The sequence below is a fragment of the Nymphalis io genome, chromosome 12 (assembly GCF_905147045.1).
Source record: "Nymphalis io chromosome 12, ilAglIoxx1.1, whole genome shotgun sequence".
Taxonomy (NCBI): Eukaryota; Metazoa; Arthropoda; class Insecta; order Lepidoptera; family Nymphalidae; genus Nymphalis; species Nymphalis io.
In genome coordinates, this window is record NC_065899.1 from 6730170 (window position 1) to 6745039 (window position 14870).

At 28.5% G+C, this 14870-nt stretch overlaps 1 protein-coding gene across 1 annotated transcript in view; it reads left to right on the forward strand.

The window, feature by feature from the left end:
• The window catches only part of LOC126772342 (uncharacterized), a 93905-nt gene extending 89922 nt beyond the window's left edge, over nucleotides 1–3983 (forward strand). Inside the window, exons 7-8 of the mRNA XM_050492677.1 lie at nucleotides 3007–3187; nucleotides 3632–3983. Of these exons, the coding sequence (XP_050348634.1) occupies nucleotides 3007–3187; nucleotides 3632–3673 (223 nt within the window). The 3' untranslated portion in view covers nucleotides 3674–3983. The remainder of the gene's footprint in view (nucleotides 1–3006; nucleotides 3188–3631) is intronic.
• Nucleotides 3984–14870: the final 10887 nt, after the last annotated feature.

A 14870-nucleotide genomic window follows, 5' to 3' on the forward strand; every position in this document is an offset into this window, starting at 1 on the left:
TGCTTGCACAAAGCTCTACCAACAAGTAAATTGATATTGGTAGAGCTTTGTGCAAGCTCGTCTGGGTAGGTACCACCCACTCATCAGATATCCTACCGCAAAACAGCAGTACTTGGTATTGTTGTATTCCGGTTTGAAGGGCGAGTGAGCCAGTGTAATTACAGGCACAAGGGACATAACATCTTAGTTCCCAAGGTTGGTGGCGCATTGGTGATGTAAGCGATGGTTAACATTTCTTACAATGCCAATGTCTAAGGGCGTTTGGTGACCACTTAGCATCAGGTGGCCCATATGCTCGTCCACCTTCCTATTCTATAAAAAAAAAAAAAACTTGAGTTCGAACTTTAGCTTTCTTATATTACTTTATCGTTATCTCATTATTCCTTTTTTACAATACTACTAATTCAAAACGAAGCCACGAGGATAATGTAGTATGAAATGAAGTTTTCTTTATTGTTAGGCTTTTCAACAATTACTTCCAAGTTTTAAAAATATACCTTTAAACATTCAGGCGATGTTAATGGGTATTGTGAAAAGTTTTCAAGGAATAATAGATTGAAATTTGCGAAGGTAATTTTTAACTTAATTTGTAATTTCAAACTAAAATTTCGATATTGAGGAGAATATTAATAATAACTTCCATTTAATGTTTTATCACCTCTTGTAATATAATCGTGTAATAATAATAAATTATTAACAGAATTTTAGGTCAATTAAAGAGTTAAGATAATAGGCAATCGGGAATAAACAAAATAAATTTCTTAGAAGATTGACATATAAGTTTGGGTCCACTTCTGATAACGTAGGGGAAGAGATAAAAATTTTCTATATATAATTGTAAATAATATTGTCCAGTATTTAGTAAATGAAATCTTTATCAAATGTCCACATTCCTTTGCTAGTTCAAAACATACCTTTTCATATCTCATTTTGCAGAATGAACAATGCAAAAAATCGCTTTTATAATAAATTTTACAGTAAAAAACTTTATTAATGTTTTTTTTTCTTTTTAATTATTATTGTTATCAAATTCACTCCATATTTTAATGTAAAATTGGAAACTTTGTTGGTTTGAGTAAAACCTTCTTTGTTGTCAAATGCGTATGTATATTATGCTGTATGAAATACCAATAACGTGGAAACGTGTTCTAGCCACTGGACCATCTTGATTCTTTCATTCATCTGTACTTACTAGAACCCATAAATTTGATTTTGTGTGTTTTTTGAACTTTTCGAATCCAGCTCGTTTCATGTCAGTAATATTTTCGATTCGCGGTTTCGTGTCATTTTAATTGGTATCCCTCGGGAGTTCTCATCCGAACGCGTTTGTTAGCGATTCACTTTGCGGGAATGATGTTTATTTTGTTTTAACATTAATTAGTTAATTTCAGTTGGTTTCACTTGTATTTGCTTAATTTCGGATATTTTGTTGTAAAATGATACTTGGAATATGCGTGTATTTTTATTTGTTGTTTTTGTGTATTTTTTATATATTTGTGCGTACCTGTGTATATGTATATCATTTAAATTCTTATATTGTCTATTAGAGTTAAGGTATAGGCTGCAAATAAACACTCATGGTTACAGAATATATTATTTCTAAAATAGAGATTTCCGTATTTGTATAGAATAATCGCGCTGAATTTTTTTTTTCACCAGCTTAAAAATGATTTTGATGATATTTGAAGGAACCGTGGCCGGCACGGGACGCAGAGCAGATGCGATAACATCTAAATGGGTGGTTATTAAAAGAAATTAACTTAAATCTGCTGTTTTTATAAAAAAAGTTTCGAAATCGGTACCAAATTCTTAGCGATTTTTGAGATTATGTGACTATTCTGAAAGAAAAAAAAATGAATATAAACATTTTTTAATGCATTTTTTTAACTTGAATATGTACTTGTCATAATGAAATCAATTAATGCAATAATTTACTTAAAATTAAATGTTTTTAGTGATAAATATAACATATTACGATTGAACTGCTTCTTATATGTTATGACAATCATTTTTAACTATACCATTCTTTAGTATAAGTGTTATATAAACTAAATATGTTAAGTTAAATTACTAATATCATTAAAGTAAATCTGATATTTGAATTGGATGAAACCAGTCACGCTGAAAGCCCTCGAGCGATGACAGCTGGCAGCTGCCACAGTAATTAACTACAAACAATCAGACGTGCCAATATTATACAGGAATTCAATGTTTAAATAACGTGTGAATAATTTCGTCACAATAGTATAACTGAAATTATTTAATGGTTATGAAATATGTTCATTTCGTTCGTTCAAAAGTATCGTGTGTGCTAATAAGATCCTTAGATCAACATATAATGTTTAATATTACTTTATAGTGGATAATTTATTGGAAGATCATATTTTTTTTGGTGTGCCAAATTGATATGAACATTGCTGTTCTTACAAACTTTGTATGGCTTAAAATGAATTGTTATTAAACAAAAAAATATTATTACATAGTGAAATGATTTGAATTCATTTTCAATTAATTTCAATATTCATAATATGTTTTGTTTACAATAGCTTGGTAATTATAATAAAATTATATTTACAAGCTTTAATTTAACTTGCAATGTGTGCGAGATTTATCTGTGTAGATAAAAACAAGTAAATTAATTAACTTAATCAAATTGATTTTAATTTATAAAATTTTCAAACTAAGTTAAAATGTGCGTACTTAAATCTCGTGACAAGCTTTTATATAATATAAAATATGCAATGATGTTATAAGTTGATGGTACAACTTTTAAAGGAAAAGCTTATTTTAATCTTTTTAAAAAAGTTTTTTTATTTTCATTTTATTAAACCTGAATGCAATGCGGTGCATTGATTTCTGTTATTATATTGTTTGGGCTTTAATTTATTAATGTAAATTTTGCTTGCGAGAATGACAGGCTGTTTTTATATGAGTTGTAAAGAAACTATTCGACATTATATAATATCAATTGCTATTAAGTAAGTTTAAATGATTTCTATTCCGCAGGTTCGGATTTGGGAACTACTGGATACTTAACACGATGTGGCCAGATTTTACACCAACTCTATTTGAACCCAACAAATGGTGCCACCGCACTCTTTACGTGTTTGCTTTGACTCAGCTGGGCTTGGTGTGGGGTGTGATTGCACTAATATTGCTGATCATGTCAGCTCTGGTGATCTGTCAAGTAAGATAATTTTATAAAACTTAGTACCGAGTAAAATTGCATAGAGACTGGTTTATTATCGAAGGTCAGCAGTGCTATTCTTTAAGAACTCTCTTTATTACTCACCCGTGAAATGTTAACAACCGACTTATGGTGATATATTATTCTGATGCGTGTTTTCTTAAAATGTTATGATTATTAAGGTCAATGTCGCATTTCACTTTCTACGGTGCGTTTCGAGTTTGCTCTTACAGAATAGCCATACAGCTGTAATTTCAATAACAGTGTCATCATTTTGTTGTAGTTCATAGAAAAATATGTTGGCCACTAATTTTATTTTTATAATCTTAATTATTTAATTTAATCGTATGACAAAGAAAACCTGACCTGAAACAAACAGTGACCTTTAAAATTATAAAGGTTACTGTTTCAGTACCTAAGGTTATCTTTAATTTTTTGAACTAGGTATTCGGCTGTGGTTGGCTAGGACCACCGAGATACAAGTAGCAACGGCGCAGTGTCGTGCTTGAGCTGTGGCACAGAAATATCAACAACACGATGGACGTTGCTGGCGCACTTCTACCATTCACCCAAGTCGTCCGCCCTGAACTAACTATCCACGTTCAGGAAGTCCTTACTCAGGCCGAAAAGGATACACCGGACACTAAATTGAATATTCCAGAGATAAACGAACCAGACAAGAGTGACGACGAAGGTTCTAAAAATGATGTCAAAAATGGTAGTAGACGAAATAGTGTTAGCCAAGCCTGATGGTTGTTGGTCATGCTGCCGCCGCACGGCAAAAAGCACGTGCACTTCGAAGGAGCAGACAGAGTATACTATTTCTGATTAAGAGACTACTCGTGAAGTGAACGTCATCGAACTTACATTGTTTTTTGCAGTAGTGCGTAAGTGCGTAAGTGCGTGCTCATTACGAAAGCGATTATAGTAACTTTGTGATATGATAATTTTTTTATTATTATTTCACGCTATGTAATATGATTTATTTGCTGTGAATAATTAAATTTAACAACGAATATGTACATGTAAATATAGTAGAAATATATGTGGCCAATTTTAATATGATATGATATACGTCACCTTTGTAAACATATCCTATATCAACTGCGTGTAGTAGTGTATGTTATTTTGTATAAAATTATAAAAGCACAAATATTAATTATTAATATACAAATTATTAATATTATAAGATCATGTATTGTCCAAATTATTACATTTGTGATTCGAATCTGACCCTTGAGATCATTACCTTTAAGGTATCATGTATATATACAATGTTAACAGCTCGTTATTTTTAATTCATTTTCGAAGTAAAACTTAAACAGATTAATATAAAAAAAAATGATTAATTTAAGTCCTATGTGGCTTTTCATGGTTCAAAAAAAGCAGTTAACAAATTAAAAAAATTCTGTCGTAATTAACATGAATAAATAATAATCTTTTTTTTTGATATTCAGAAGTTTTCGAAACAACTACAATCAATACATTCGTTTTATTAATCTACAAGAACAAGAATAATAACCCTTATCACGTTAATAGTCTAAATTAAGAGCGAATGCGATGCGGAGCGAACGAAGTGCAGCTACATATACTACATTCTTAAACCTTCTTGGAAATGCAATGTATCTTCTGGTATAAGTTTTATGTAAATTGGTCTAGTGGTTTATTAGTTATTAAAAAAAGTCTCCTTAATTATTAGTATAGCTATGAAACATCATTTATATAAAGACGAAGTACCATTACGATTTATTGTATCTATCTACAATAATTTATCTAACGGTTATTTCAATTTGTAATGAGGCTAATTATCTCAGGGTTCAGAAAAATTGAATCATAGTAACTGCACGGAAGAGGCTTTAATAGAAATCGTGGTAACATGATATTTTTATAAATAGTTGATATTTGGATATTATGTTTTGGTGTGCTTATCGAAACTTAAAATTGTTTATATAGGCTTCAAATTAGAATATTATATTTACATTTAATATCATAATTTGCAAAATAGAAATCTTTAAAACTATTCCGTGTGAAACAAATACGTAAATCTTACAATATAAAAAATCACAAGTATCCAACAATTAAATGATATAAGGTTCAAACTTTAAGTCAGTTTTGACATTTTGTCGAATTCAATCGAGGTTTTAGTTTTTTCCTACAGAATTCTACATATAAGATTTTAGATAAATTTTGTTTCTCCATCTGAAATAAATATAATAGTAAACAAAATAATGTAACAAATATAATATTGCAGTAATTGAAAAGAGTCGTATGTGAAATTTTTTTTATGTTAGTGGAGTCATATAGTCTTCTTTAGTAAAAACGAAACTAAACCATTTAAAATAATAAATAAATGGATCATGAAGTCAATATAAAAATAAGTACCATACGACGTTCTAAAGCTTAAAATTATAACTAACGTGTTGCAGTAATATTAATCCGTTCGATATCCTACCTATCAATTCTTCTTCTCCTCTGTATACTTCATTCAAAGTTACATGTGCAAATTAATCTGCGACCTTTCTAGCGCATATAAATCCATAAAAAAACATTGATACTACGATAATCTTTCATTAAGCACACAACTGTTCTGTAGGACCAAAATTTTTAAACTCGGTTTATATAATTTCCATTCATTAAGTTTTTTAAGCTAGTGAGTCAAGGCACAAATGTTGAATTACTTAAAATTAAAAGTATAATATTCAACCTTTATTATCGAAGTAGCGGTTTGTTGTATCAGTTTTATGAATGATTTCATACGAAAATATATTTTGCTCATAGTTTTACATAAAAGAGTTCTAATAATGCCTTTATTGTAGAACAAGATAGAAATAATATAATATATATTTTTATATAGTATAAAAATTAATTCATATAATGGAATATTTACTTTCTGTGGCAGTTTAGAAAACTATAAAAGAAACATAAACTACGAATAACGTTACATGTAGTATTAATATAGTTCTCATAGTGCTTGTTACTTTGAAACATTGCTGTGGTTGGTACTAAGAGATGTTTTATATTTCAAATTAATATGTACAAAAAAAGCATTCTTTCATATCAAATGACGAATTTAATAATATCCGTTTAAAATATTTTTATCAATAACAAACAAATTACAAAATATAAATTTAACATATTATCACAAGCCGATTAATTAAATATTTTATATTGCCCATTAAGAAGATATTGTTTCATTATACAGTAAACTGTCTTGATTGTTTCTAGAAAGATCAAACCTTACAAATATTAAATGTTATTTTAGCTTTTAGTACGATTTGAAAAAAATTTACGCGACACGTACGAGTTGAATGTTTCGTAGTGATTGCCGAGCACAAGATCCATACGCACAAATTAAGAAAAATAAAACTCATTGATGTTTACCAGATTTTAATCTGAAATATGTTATTAAAATACACTATTTAAGTCCGCAGGACTATTTTTGTTCTTCATATTTATGCAAGTAAATTTGAAAAATCATTACAACATAAAACTTCATATAAATTTAAAATCGTCCCAGAATAGACCAATTTATGAAGAAAAGCTTTATATGTATATATATACTTATCTATCTTTTATCTATTCTTCTCTATACAATATTCGTACCAATTTATTGGAATTTATTTTTTATAGGTATTTTATTATTTAAAAATAATATAAGTATATTTATGTCAAGTAAAAATGCTTTAGATTTGAAATATCTGTGTAGATGACTTTGTGGATACATATATTAAATGTATAATTCTATAATATAATTAAATAATTATAAAAAAAATAGTATATAGATTTTCGTAGAGTATAACTAAAATGTAGGTACTATTATGAACTAGTAAACTCTTATTATTAAATGTTAGAAATAGATACAGGTTAAAGTCTACTTCAAAAGTTGAGATACTGAAGAGCTATTCTGTAAGGATAAAAAGCACTGAAAAACGTGGTCGTGAAATGTTCGAAATTGATATGTGACGTTAACTATAACAATTACACATGAAAATACGCATTAAAAAAGCGTATCAACGTAAGTAAGTTTTCAACATTTCAACGAGTGAGATATTATGAAACTTCAGAATAGAATTACTGCAGTCTGCAGGGCTTGAAACCCTCCATATCTTTGTGTCTGAACTCTATATGATAATTCAAACAGTACTTTAAAGTGATTAACTTAATAACTATATAATAAATGTAAAGTGAGGCAAGTACCTCGAGAATATACTATGCGGTGTAATATCTGACTGTAACGCTTTTGATAATTTTCAAAGTAAATCAATGTAACGAATAGAAATTTTCGCCTAAGTTTAAGCATATTTTTTTCTATAACGCTTTTGTAATTAATATGATATAAAAACTATATAATCTTTCCGTAGATTAAGTGATTAGAACTAAGAAATATTGTAACCAATATCATTCTTTCACACAAATTAATCGTTTAGCATAGTTTTATTCCTTGTAAAAGTTAGTTACTGTAGCTACAATTAGTATAACAAAAACTATTTCTGGAATTGGGAACATAGTTTTATGTAGTGTTTTTTATAAATAAATATCGAACAACATATGTAATACATACAAAATCACTACACATATTAAAAATGTATATAACGTTTAATATACAATATTTAACATATGTATATATTTAATATGTGAAGCGAATTTGTTTCGTGTCAGTGTTAGTATTAGTATTTAAATTATAATAAATTGTATTTATCAACTCATTAGAAATAGTCTTGTATTTTATTATTTGAACATATTATGACATATACGATATAATCGAAGTAATGCAAAATAAATAATCACACTGTGTAGTTAGATATATATATAATAAAATAACTATTGTCTTATTGATATAAACTTTTATTGTTTTTTTTTTAATGTTTTGAGGTATATTTAAATATCAGCGTGACTAAATGCTGTTATAAATACATAAAATCAAAATATTAAAACAAACATACAAAAATTAAAGTGCTGTTTGTAATATTGATTTTTTTAAATAAAAATCTAAAGAATCAAAATTAAATCGATTAAAATTGTGTGAGTCAATACCTTCGTTTATTGCTTGTAGACAAAAAATAAACTTTTTAGAAGGCTGATCTACGTTTTTGGTGCTTCAAGAGTTGGCGTTTACCTAACTCAACCCTCGCTATTTAAAAAGGCAATAGCGCCTGCGACGCGACTTGAGTACAATGACACAGGACAGTATTAGATGTCCCGTTTTGTTTTCTATTGTTTTAATTATAATATATAATCATTTATATTTATTAATAATTGAAAGTATACATAAAGTAAAAGAACAAGTCTATAAATTTTCCACTGCAGAGCAAGAGATTTTCCTCTTGATGAAAGAAATTCAAGTTAATTCATGAAAACACATGACAAAATTTCGTTCGACATAATATGCAGGTTACTTCACGGTGATATTCTACATCGCTGAAAAGGGCTCTTAACCTAAAATTCTTGGTTAAGACTTATGTGTTCTGCCACTGCGCCATTTCGTCTAAAATATATATACATTTATATAATAATTTATTATATTTTAATACAAATATAATAAACCTCAATGGCGTATGTGGAAAGTTCTATTCGATGAATTATTCTTTGATTCCTCTACCTTGAACTGGTACAAATCGCTGAACATATGTATTAACTAAAAAAGATTCAAAAATCAAATATCGCAGTTCAGAAATAAATGCTGAAAGCGGAATAGAAAATTTTAATATTCTAATATTATTTTAATTAAAACACGACAGAATTTATTAGGACTGTTCGATTCTATATTTATTAGAATTGATTTTGTTTATGTAGAACAGTTATTTCTATCAAAGTATAAACAAAATTGGTAAATAATATCGTGGTATTTCATAGAAATACTTGTATTCATTGAAAGCTTACATTTACAAAGTCAAATAGAAAGAATTACAAGTCAAATAATTAAAATAATTTCAGCTTAATTTATTTGTAACACAATATTTATTCTTAAATAAATTATAGCTATTAAAATATCCTTTGAACTTTATATTTTTTGTCAGTTTATAGATATTTAAAGACGCTTAAGAGTATAATTAGAAAAAAAAGGTCGCGAGGTCCGATGTAATACCATTTTAATTAGTTACTTCTAATATTATTTCCGAACATTTCGTTGGTAATTATTGACTTATTTATTTAATATTAATATCTATTTTATATTCATACAAATACATCTGCAAAATTAATTTGAGGTGTTAATTTTAATAATATTTTTATTAAAAACAGTCCTGGTTTTTATAAAAATAGAATTAGAGATCGTTCTTAAAATATGATAAAACCTACGCGTAGTACCATAAATGTCGGTTATCATCATTAAATATAAAATGTGTAACTAAATTGTTGATTAACGATCAACCCAGGGAGGATCGCTTGTATTATAGAAGCCAGTATTGTGACATTTTCGAAGCATAACATAGTGTTTTACGGCCGTAACCTCAAACCTGTGACCTCCATAAAATATGAAATACGCGGCGGCAGATGTAATAAATTAACCCTCACCGCTCCACATTGTTTCTGCTTATAATCTACCTGTTATAGCTCGACATTCATTTCAATTAAAAAGTGACCGGTTTTGATGAAACTCTTGAAAAGCTTATTTTAACTATAATTTACGAGTGTTTTTTTAGGAATATACATACGTCACGTGATATTATGTCTGCTTTTATGTCTGTTTGCTTATAGATAGGGCCGTTTGGCGTTGTTGGTAGAAACTTGCCTTTCACGCCGAAGGCCGTGGGTTCGATTCCCACCCAGGATAGACATTTGTGTCCATGAACATGTCTGTTTGTCCTGAGTCTGGATGTAATTATGTATATAAATACGTATTTACAAAAGAAAAATAGTACATGTAGTTGTTTGGTTTCAATAGTACAAGCTCTGCTTAGTTTGGAATCAGATAGCCGTATGTGAATTAAACTGAATGAAACATAAGTAACAACTTGTGAATGTCTATAGCCTCCTCTCCTTTTTAGGAGCTTATTCCACCACGCTGTTCCAATACGGGTTGGTGGAATACACATGTGGCAGAATTTCTGTGAAATTAGGCACGTGCAGGTTTTCTCACGATGTTTTCCTTCACCGTCAAGCACGAGATGAATTATAACAAAAATTAAGCACATGAAAATTCAGTGGTGCTTGCCCGAGTTTGAATCGGTTAAGATTCACGCGTTCTAACTACTGGGCTATCTCGGCTATTGAACGAAACATAAATGACTATTGAAATCTTAAACGTTCATTGCTTTTCAAATCATGGGATCTAATATGTCATATGCCTTGTGCCTGTGATAGTGATACCGTTGGTTCACATAATTCGAATAAGAAGATAGCAATACAAATAATAATTGGCCGTAATAATGTAATAATATAAAATAATAATTGATTTGACCCAACTATCGGGTAATAATAAAATACAATATCCACATAACAACATAAAAGCGTTTCAAATAATAATTTATATGAAATGTTCAGTAAGTTGTCGGATAATTTTGTTAGCAGTATGCGTTGCAGTGAAATATATTTTTGTTGTAAAATATTAGAGAATCGTGGAATGGTTATAAATTAAAATGTATAAAAAAAATCATTGTGATATAAAAAAACAAAAAGGGCAAATAAAATTCTAATTTCTATACTTAAGATTAAATATTTGTCGTGATTATAATCTGAAAAAAGAAGTATTTTCAAAATAACTATCTATCTCTACGAAGTTACGAACCTGCGAAGGGTTTTTTGCAAGTCCGATTGGATATGTACAATCTACTCATCGGATATTCAATCCCCAAACAATAATGCTTAGTATTATTGTGGTTCAGTTGGAAGCTAAGAGCCAGTCTACAGGAACAAGGGATCTAAAATCTTAATTCCCAATGCTAGAATGCGAAAGAAAGACAAAATAGTAGCTGTCACCTGATGGTAAGTGGTCAAGTCGGGCCATACAACAATAATTTCAATAATTTGATAATGTAACAAGGTTACAACCTTGTTACATTATCAAAGTTTCTGATACCCAAAATTATTATATATGTACAATTAACAACGAGATCTAAATGTCCATTAAACCTGTAATTACTGGTTCACTGACCCTTTAAACATAACAATACAATATGTGTGAATAGGTGTTAGTCCCCGATCCATCAGTTAAGACCAGAGTACCAGATGATTTTGCACAATTGCTAACAAACACTATTAATGACATAATAGTGTTATAATTACAGCTATTTAAAGCTTACGTAATTTATATTGCTCTATTTAATATTAAAAAAATTCAGTTATTCCACTGATTATAAATAGGCTTCATATGTAATTTATTTGAGTCGTTACTATGTACCCGTCCCGGCTTCGAACTGGTACAATAAATGTCTACAAAAACATTTATATCATAACATATTATACTATTGGTTTACATTGCGCACGACTTTAATTTCCAAATCTGCATATATTGATCTGACATCAACAATCATCGATATATTTCAGCCAATTTACACAAAACTGTAATGAATTATACACCTAAATCTTCGTTATGAAACACTCCATCCAATGAGGAGAACAGTATGAAAATCTGTTCAGTAGTTTTTGAGTTTATCGCGATTGACTTGGCGGGGGATTTTGTTGTATAATATATACTGATACACCCTTTTTATTATGAATATGTAATTCAATTCGATTAATATTGCATAATAAATTCAATACTTGAAAAAACACTTTTATTAGATACACGAACTATGGCAAGAGGAACTCTTTGTAAGCATTTGTATAAAAACACAAATATGAAAATACTTTTGGTTTTCGAGGAAACAAAATGCCAACGTTTCTGTGTTGTGAGTTAGTTATCTCGCTTGGTGGCACACGTGTGGCTGTAACTTTACAGATGATTAGACGTCGTGCTCGCTTTCACTTCGCTAGGTCGCACAGGTGTGTTCGACTCTTTATCGAAATATGTATAACTTTTACTTTTTCATAAATGAACGTAATTAAAATAAAACTAACAGACATTTATTAGATTATTAAAGGTTGACTTTATAAGTATCATTACAGGCATACATAATGTTATAACAATTAAATACGGATTACTTTGATTATATGAATGATATTTTTTTTATAAAATGCTAAATTTAAATTCAGAACGACAACATGTCCATCGTTAATTTAAATAATTAATTTATTAAAGGAGACAAATCTGAAACGAGAAACTCTGACATTGTTTTGATGTTTTAATTTGACGTGACCGCTACGCGGGCCGAATGGCGATTAGGGTTCATTGTATACAAATATTTGAAATTGAAAAATACTCTTAATACTCTAAATAAAATAATTCAGTAGTACAAGCCGTTGGATGTACTTTAAATGCTAGAGACATTAATACAATACCTGATATTGCCAAGTACTTAATTTGATTGGGACTAGTCCAGATTTGAAAGTTATAATCCACTTGCCCGATATTCAATCGCTTAACTATATTTTGTATGGTTTTATCTACACTAAAATAATAAAATTTTCAAATTTGTCGAAAAATTAAACCAAATTATTATGTTATAATATATTAATAGCTGCTTAAAAATATATATGAAAATTAACTTCATATACAAAAGTCGGGAACAGCTGATGTACTCAGAGAACACCTTTAAAGATCTGGTATTATAGGCACAAGGGAAATCAGTTCTAACGATTGGTATATCTTTAAAATTTAAGGAATTGTATCACAGATGTGACTGTTTAAAGTTCATTAAATTGCCTTATATATATATTACACATTATATATATATTATACATTATCAATCGTTTGTATATATTGTGATGCTCCCTTTAATTTCTTGATGATGTTCACATTTGTGTTTTTTCATACCATTTTATAAGGATTTTTACTTTTTATAACTCAACAGCGGACTTTTTTCAACAAATCGGTGGTCTATTAAAAATAAAATAAAATAAATTGAAATATCACTTTGGTTACGTTCTAAGTTGTTCAAAAACTTTGTATTAAAAGAATATTTTATTTTGTTCGGCAACTTTAAATGTATGCAATCACTTCTAGATCATGTCACATCGAAGCAAATAGTCTTCTACAAAGTTTCTTATATTAATGACATTTTAGTACGAATATTCTTAGACCATTTTAGAATCTTTTGATATAATAAACAATAAAATTACATAAACAAATAATTTACGTTAAAATGAAATAAATCCATTAATATAATTGAATAATTCTATTTATTTCATTATATAACTTATCGTTATAATAATCTTGATACTTGGTTATATTTACTATTTTTTTTATTAAGTATATATACTACTTTATTGGACAACAAAATCAACTGCATTCTGTACCAGCAACTAGTAGTATTCAAAAACATAAAAAGGTATTAGGCGTACAAAATGAAAGTAAATAAAATAATACTAATAATATCTATATCCAAATATGGAGTAACTACGAGTAGTTATGTACATTTGAACTAAATTCACATATTAATTTTAATATTCACTTGACATCATTCAAACTTACTCAGTTTCATAAGTAGTTTACCTAGTTATTAAATCAGTGGTACATAAAAACAAATATACTATCATATAATAATGATGTAAGAAAAAAAACTCGTATATTCCATATTATTGTCCATAGATTATATTCAAGTGTAGATTAAACAATAATATACATATATATATAATTTATTAGTTATTATGTTGTGATTTCTTATTATATACAATATAAATTGTTTATTATATTCGATGTATAAATAAAGTATGTAATGCACGATTTTCTTGTAAAAAAGAAATAAATAAATGTTTTTTTTTTAAATTTCGATATTTATTTTACCAATACCTTATTATAATTTCTTTGTCTGCACTTGTGTGTATTGTACGTAATATTATATTACGTTTAATATAAATCACAAGGAATTTGCATATTGAATGTTTCAGTTTACTTACGCTGTTTATCGAAGAATTGTATACACGTTCGCTTTATTACAATACTGATACAACAGTTTCCTGAAAAATGTAGCATTACTTGATAAACAACTTAAGTAGAATCAGAACATTTTATTAGAATAGTTAATACCGTAACAAATATTTTTGTTTGTTTTTATATAATAATTAAGTTAAATAACGTATAACCTGTAAGTGTTATACTTCCAGAAACAGATCTATCCTCTTAAAGGGAAGGGTTAGAATTGAGATATTTATGTGATTAGAACTTTATCCACCATGTTGTTCCAGAAAGTTCTAATAGCTCCGAGAGAGAATGAAGTCTAGACTTTGAAGCCCCGGAGTTTATTCAGTGTTTATAATTACTAGTGTTCGCTCCGGTTTTTTTTATTGATAACACTAAAGCTCGTCATTAGCTAGCAAACAAAACAAATACAGAAAATCGGTAGACAAAGAAAGAAGTAAAGGCTTTAAACTGTTCTGTATTTGTCTATTTTATTCAACTCAATTGAAAACTATGTTTAAGCTTCGTAGTCATATTTGGGAATGTCATCTAAAGTTTCCTTTACCAACAACGTTAACTTTACATTGTATTAACAAATTATGCATGAATGTCGTTAACTGTTCGTCAACCGCATGATAAACATGTTAATGCGTATCTGTGGGCCTCTGTGGGTTAGTGACTTAATAAAGTGAAACTTCTTAATTAGATAACTAATCAAAAGTGATAAGGGTTGTCAAGTAACTTGTA